This window comes from Xyrauchen texanus, chromosome 1 (genome assembly GCF_025860055.1).
Source record: "Xyrauchen texanus isolate HMW12.3.18 chromosome 1, RBS_HiC_50CHRs, whole genome shotgun sequence".
In the NCBI taxonomy this organism is placed as follows: domain Eukaryota; kingdom Metazoa; phylum Chordata; class Actinopteri; order Cypriniformes; family Catostomidae; genus Xyrauchen; species Xyrauchen texanus.
In genome coordinates, this window is record NC_068276.1 from 15,938,446 (window position 1) to 15,946,158 (window position 7,713).

Consider the following 7,713-nt stretch of genomic DNA (forward strand, 5'->3'; position numbering starts at 1 on the left):
CCTGAGCCTTTAAATGGTCTGTCAGTCTGGTTCAGTTGAATTCACAATCATGGGGAAGACTGCTGACCTGACAGTTGAGCATGAAAACCATCATTGACACCCTCTACAAGGAGGGAAAGCCTCAAAAGGTAATTGCAAAAGAAGTTGGATGTTCTCAAAGTGCTGTATCAAAGCACATTAATAGAAAGTTAAGTGGAAGGGAAAAGTGTGGAAGAAAAAGGTGCACAAGCAGCAGGGATGACCGTAGCCTGGAGAGGATTGTCAGGAAAAGGCCATTCAAATGTGTGGGGGAGCTTCACAAGGAGTGGACTGAGGCTGGAGTTACTGCATCAAGAGCCACCACACACAGACGGGTCCTGGACATGGGCTTCAAATCTCAAACGTCTTACCTGGGCTAAAGAAAAAAAGAACTGGTCTGTTGCTCAGTGGTCCAAAGTCCTCTTTTCTGATGAGAGCAAATTTTGCATCTCATTTGGAAACCAAGGTCCCAGAGTCTGGAGGAAGAATGGAGAGGCACACAATCCAAGATGCTTGAAGTCCAGTGTGAAGTTTCCACAGTCTGTGTTGGTTTGGGGAGCCATGTCATCGGCTGGTGTTGGTCCACTGTGCTTTATTAAGTCCAGAGTCAACGCAGCCGTCTACCGGGACATTTTAGAGCACTTCATGCTTCCTTCAGCAGACAAGCTTTATGGAGATGCTGACTTCATTTTCCAGCAGGACTTGGCACCTGCCCACACTGCCAAAAGTACCAAAACCTGGTTCAATGACCATGGTATTACTGTGCTTGATTGGCCAGCAAACTCGCCTGACCTGAACCCCATAGAGAATCTATGGGGCATTGCCAAGAGAAAGATGAGAGACATGAGACCAAACAATGCAGAAGAGCTGAAGGTCGCTTTTGAAGCATCTTGGTCTTCCATAACACCTCAGCAGTGCCACAGGCTGATAGCATCCATGCCACGCCGCATTGAGGCAGTAATTAATGCAAAAGGGGCCCAAACCAAGTACTGAGTACATATGCATGATTATACTTTTCAGAGGGCCGACATTTCTGTATTTAAAATCCTTTTTTTTATTGATTTCATGTAATATTCTAATTTTCTGAGATTCTGAATTTGGGGTTTTCATAAGCTGTAAGCCATAATCATCAAAATTATATCAAATAAAGGCTTGAAATATCTTACTTTGCTTGTAATGAGTCTATATAATATATTAGTTTCACCTTTTAAGTTGAATTACTGAAATTAATGAACTTTTGCACGATATTCTAATTTTTCGAGTTTCACCTGTATGTGCATTACACATTTCTATTGGTGGCATTTCAAACATTGATATCATCACATATAGCCTGTGACTCGGTCTCCATCACAGGATTTGAATGTGTCTAAAGGGCTTATTTCTTGTTTTACTCGCCCATTTTCAATATTTATTGTGGTTTTATTGTGCAAATTTTTTTATCTGTCCTATTTATTGGTTTTGTTTTTAACTCTCATTTATCTCTTACCAATAAGCAAATTGTTGCATTTATTCCATAATATTCTATTCAAGAATGGAGATGTGAGGGTTCATTTTATTTAAAAGAATGGTATGTTCCAATTGGGAAAAGTGGGAAAATGTCCCTATTTAAGCCAGCTGCCACTGGGGGGGAAACAAGATGGATGACAAGTGTTTTTGGAGCACATGGGTACAGTTTGCGTACACTGCTTGAATGCAAAGAAACTCTGGCCTCCGTAGTTGAAGAAGGGGAATTAGACCTAAAACAGGTCTAGTTTTTAGGCTGATTTTTTAATGTACCTGGCTTTTAAACATGAATTATTTGCTCATTTTGCATTACAATTGCAATTTGAGTTACAATTCTGCACTGTTTGTTACCTTCATTGAAATTTATTGGAATTGAATTGGAATTTTAAATAGAATTCTCTCACGTACAATCCTGATGCTCTGCCAAGGGTCCTACAGTCCTGTGATTCAATTGTACATGTTATCCGCTAAGGGTCCTACAGTCCTGTGATTCAATTGTACATGTTATCCGCTAAGGGTCCTACAGTCCTGTGTTTCAATTGTACATGTTATCCGCTAAGGGTCCTACAGTCCTGTGTTTCAATTGTACATGTTATCCGCCAAGGGTCCTACAGTCCTGTGATTCAATTGTACATGTTATCCGCTAAGGGTCCTACAGTCCTGTGTTTCAATTGTACATGTTATCCACTAAGGGTCCTACAGTCCTGTGTTTCTATTGTACATGTTATCCGCTAAGGGTCCTACAGTCCTGTGTTTCTATTGTACATGTTATCCGCTAAGGGTCCTACAGTCCTGTGTTTCAATTGTACATGTTATCCGCTAAGGGTCCTACAGTCCTGTGTTTCAATTGTACATGTTATCCGCCAAGGGTCCTACAGTCCTGTGTTTCAATTGTACATGTTATCCTATCCAATCAGTCTTTGTAAACACCCTGTAAATGCTCTGTAGGTGTGTGGCTTGAAGGGTCAGATGGGACAGACATCAATGCCTTGTGTCGCTCGCACAGTGAGAGCATGGTGGCAGTTGCTGATGACTTCTGTAAAGTTCATCTGTTCCAGTATCCCTGTCCTAAACCAAAGGTTAGTCACTGCTTGTGTGAGTTTTAGAATGGATATCTAATGAATCTTATTAGACCGAGACTGCTCAAAAATGGATTAAAGTTTGAGGAAATTTGCAAAGTAGTGGTTTATGTTATGCTGAGTTAAAAACGCAGATTAATAATTCACATTTATTATATTGCACCTGTAGTACGTCAGGGGAAACAATTGTTGGTTTACTGCAATGAACACTAAAAGTTTCCCCACTTCTGTCTCAGGCACCCAGTTATAAGTACGAAGGCCACGGGAGTCATGTGACCAACGTACGCTTCACGCTTAACGACAGTTATCTCGTGTCATTGGGCGGGAAAGACACCTGCATCCTCCAATGGCGAGTTAAAAGGACGGGGACTGGAGACAATAAGGAACATGTGCCCTCATTCTCTCCTGTCTGCTCTTCTTCTGGCTCTCCAGAAAATGGAACATAGACAGACACAATGTGAATCAAGAACCAGAAAGAGAGAAAACAAGAAATGCAAGAAGATATTGTAGGAAATGAAGCAAGGGTGAAATATTTTACTGCACAATGTGTTGTGACATTAAGCATTTGGAAGGTTCTGCCAGATTTTGTGAAATATGTAACACGTTCTTTTACCATTGAGAACTAATAACTAATGCATAGCTATTCACTACCTACATTCCTGTATAACCTGACATGTTACAATGTACCATGATGCTGTGTTGCACCTTTAGACATTTAAACATTTGTGTCAGATACATGTTATTGTTTATCTCAAAATCAGTCATTAGAAATTATATATTTCAATATAGACCTAAGTAGTGATTATCCAAGTGTATGGGTGGAGAACATGACCAAAATAGCCAAATTTGAAAGAATAAATCCTGTGGATGTTGTGAAGTTTTTCTGGTGAAAGATTTCTTCTTATGAAGTAGAAGTTTTTGGTCCATTATTATTTTTTTTTTATTATTGTGAGTGACATTATTTTTATGACAATTAAGAACAATTTCCCTCCAAATAACTGTATTACGGAAATGTATTCTTAATTCTGCAACACAGTAATGAAAATCATCCTATCTAGATGCAATTTTATTTTTATTGAAATCAGCAAATTCAGTACAACAAATAATACCATATATGCACAATATTTTACTTTACAAATGTACAGTAGGCTGTTGAGAACTGATTTTGCGTGAAAATAATGTCACATTGCCTAAATTCTAAATGGCCCTAAAATAGGCTTTGTTTTCTTTATGCAGAATAATAAATGTAATTTCTTATTTATTTAAATTTTTGGGGAAACAAGACCCAGATATTTCTTGAAAGATTCACACATGTATTTGAGCAAACTGCAGTTCAATTTGAAATGTTTGTGAATTCGGTCTCAAAAATTTGATTGTTTTGTAATTTCAAAAGTATCATGAGAATGTTTTGGAAAAAAATACATTTATCATGCCTTCCTTAATTCAATAAGGTTACGTCATTGAGAAGCATTTTTTACTGCCTATTCTATAACCGTCCTCGTGTTAACCGTGATAACCGGCCTCTGGCTACAGGCACACCCTAAGGAAAATCTACTTTTTTTCTGGCCACAAAATGTTGTAATATTCAGGAAAATCCACTTCTTTTGATTGAATAATGATGGAGGAACATAATTTGTGTGAAAAGAAATAACAACAGAAGGTTGTTTTGAATTTAAAAAAAGGTGGTGAGGGAGCCTTTTACCTCACACCTGGGAAAAAGTCTCCCTTACTTGGGAAAAAAGGCCCCCAGGGAGTTTATATTGATATATAGTGTAGATAACAGGGCCAGTAGTTATAGGGCACAATTTGTCAAGACATTTGACATTTTATGTATTCTACAAACAAATGAATCTCCATTGTTATTGGATCAGTCAATGTGAGCCCACTTTGAAAATTTTTCATATCAAATCTATTCCCCCCACTCAGAGATGGATTACCGACCAGACCAATGGGGCCAGTGTCCAGGGGCCTATGACTCCCTGGGGGGGCCCTAGACTTTAAGGTTGCGCGATCCAGTTTGGTGATCCCCCCGCTCGATTACCCATCAACAATGAAAAAGAAACAACAACCCCCTCCCCGGTCAACACATTTTGGAGATAATTGGCCCTCTGGCCTTTGCAAGTCATAATCAATCCCTGCCCCCAGTGAAGAAAACTATGTGTTTAATGGGTGCCTTTAGCTACTGCAACTGGAGGGCTTTTTACCCCAAAACCATCCTTTCACCTATTGGATGGTTATTGAAAAATGTTTGATATAATCAAAATTGAAAATGACAAATAAGTATTTTGTCTCAAAATAAATGTGATGATTTCCATGATATTCATTAGCTACAGAAATTGTAAAAATTGTAAAAATTAATAAACATTAGATCAAATGACCTTAAAATCAATCAAGACATTTCACTCCATGATGATTCATGGATCAGGAAACTAATGCAGTGCTTAGAGACAAACAGGTGTTTAGGAAGGTCTTGTGGTATTATTTACGCTATTTAGTGTTTTAAGAGAAAATCAGAGGAGCATTTAGCCCCGTTGTACCCTACTACATGTGTCATTAATTACATTATAAAGTCATTTGTCTCTGTGAAGCTTGCTGTTACAGATTCTAGGATAATCAGCACTTTAATTTCTTTCAGGAATGTGTCTACTGTCCCAAAACATCCTAATTGCTTTTTTTTTTTTTTTTCGTCTTTATTTTTTAGATAAAGTCAGCTTTTCACAGCTTGTTTGAACAATGTGAACATTTATGTTATTGTTTAATCAATAAATATGTCTTGAAGTTACCATATTTTTGTCTAGATGTGCTCCAAAAATCATTACATTTAGCTTTAGCGTCACAACATATCTTAGCATCACCTAGTGGGCAATAAAAATAATGCATTAAAAACGTGGGACTGTAAAGCGGTCTTTAAATCTATAGGGGGCAATATTGTACCAATTTTCGCTGTTCTAACCTGGTTCGCCCATGGAGTTTTTCATGATCCAACACGAATGTTACACGACATATGTGTGTGTGTGTGTGTGTGTGTGTGTGTGTGTGTGTGTGCGCGCGCGTGCGTGTTTCGTTTTTCTTATTTTCCTATTTTCCACCTCTGAGGCTTTTTGGAGTATTATTGAAATAATCGAACACACTGTTGTACTCACTGGCTCCTAACGAACATACAACCGTGGTTTTATTTTTCCTTTGGAAAACTTTGTACTTGAAATTCCTATATTGTTCTTTCCTCTTCAATTCTTTCTTCAGATCAACCCATCAGTAAAGATATCCTTAGAAACCGTCCCTATTGAAGCTGCAGCTACAGACCCAGCTCACTACAGACCTGGACGAGCTCACAGGCACTGTTACATCATACATCAGTTTCTGTGAGGGCATGTACATCCCTACTAGGACAGTTTTATCATTCAACAATGATAAACCATGGTTCACAGGAAAACTCAGACAGCTTCGTCATGCCAAAGAGGATGCTTACAGGGGTGGGGATAGAGCCTTGTACAATCAGGCCAGGAACACACTGAATAAGGAAATCAGAGTGGCTAAAAGAAGCTACTCTGAGAAGCTGAAAAACACGTTTTCAGCTAACGACCCTGCATCAGTGTGGAGTGGCCTGAAACAACTTACTAATTACAGGACTCCTACCCCCAACCCTGTGGTAGACCAACGACAGGCTGACGACCTGATTGTGTTCTACTGCAGATTCGAAAGGCCCAATCTCACACCCCACACGCACTCGGACCTTCACTTCACACAAACATTAACACCTCCTGCAACCCCCCTCCTGCTACACAACCTGCACTCAAGATCTGTGAAGATGATGTGTGCCGTGTCTTTCGGAAGCAAAGGTCAAACAAGGCTTCAGGCCCAGATGGTGTCTCACCAGCGTGCCTTCGTTCCGGTGCTAACCAACTGGCCCCCATCTTCACACAGATCTTCAATAGGTCACTGGAGCAGTGTGTAGTCCCATGCTGCTTCAAACGCTCAATTATTATCCCTGTCCCTAAGAAACCAAAAATCACAGGACTTAATGACTACAGACCTGTCGCACTGACATCTGTGGTCATGAAGTCATTTGAGAGACTGGTGTTGGCCCGCCTGAAGGACATCACTGGACCCTTTCTAGATCCCCTTCAATTTGCTTATCGAGCAAACAGGTCTGTGGATGATGCAGTCAACATGGGATTGCATCATGTCCTGCAACATCTGGACAGACCGGAGACATATGCAAGGATCATTTTTGTGGACTTCAGCTCGGCTTTCAACACCATCCTCCCAGCTATACTCCAGAACAAATTACACCAACTCTCCCTGTTCCCACGTCTATCTGTCAGTGGATTACCAGGTTTCTGACGGACAGGCAGCAGCTTGTGAGGCAGAGAAAATTACACTATTCTTCTCCCTCTACACCAATGACTGCACCACCAAGGTCACTACCAGAGGGATCTCTGTCAAGCTTCTGAAGTTTGCAGAGGACACCACTGTTATCGGCCTTATCCGAGATGATGATGAGTCTCACCCCAACATTGTCCCCCTTCACCATTCTGAACAGGATTGTGGCAGCAGTGGAGTCATTCAGGTTCCTGGGCACTACCATCTCACAGGACCTGAAGTGGGAGACACACATTGACTCCATTGTGAAAAAGGTCCAGCAGAGGTTGTACTTCCTTCACCAGCTGAGGAAGTTCAACCTGCCACAGGCGCTGCTGATACAGTTCTACTCAGCAGTCACTGAGTCTGACATTGAGGACCCCACTCACCCTGCCCACTACCTTTTTGAACTGTTGCCTTCTGGCCGACACTTCAGAGCTCTGAGAACCAGAACCATCAGGCACAGTTTTTTCCCTCAGGCTATCCATCTCATGAACAGTTAAAACTGCCCCATTGAGCAATAATTATGTGCAATACACAGTTAAGTCTATTTATATTATCCAACATATCCACATCTGCCATTACATACATTGCACTGTACATAATATACTGTATTTTTGTTCTTTATATAACGGATTTGTAATAGATTTGCACTACATGTGTGTAAGTCGGTATGAAGGTGTGTGTCTGAGTGTATGTATGTATATGTATAATTATTTATTTTTATTATTCTTTTTTTGTTTTTAATTAT

General features: G+C 40.1%; 2 protein-coding genes across 4 annotated transcripts in view; one reads left to right on the plus strand and one right to left on the minus strand.

The window, feature by feature from the left end:
* LOC127656634 (echinoderm microtubule-associated protein-like 3) overlaps positions 1-5,586 on the plus strand; it is a 44,465-nt gene extending 38,879 nt beyond the window's left edge. For both annotated transcript variants that reach the window (XM_052145074.1, XM_052145152.1), the window contains 2 exons: positions 2,470-2,600; positions 2,837-5,586. In XM_052145074.1, the coding sequence (XP_052001034.1) occupies positions 2,470-2,600; positions 2,837-3,046 (341 nt within the window). In that variant the 3' untranslated portion in view covers positions 3,047-5,586. The remainder of the gene's footprint in view (positions 1-2,469; positions 2,601-2,836) is intronic.
* LOC127657045 (evolutionarily conserved signaling intermediate in Toll pathway, mitochondrial-like) overlaps positions 1-7,713 on the minus strand; it is a 61,280-nt gene that overhangs the window by 46,259 nt on the left and 7,308 nt on the right. The window lies entirely within an intron of this gene.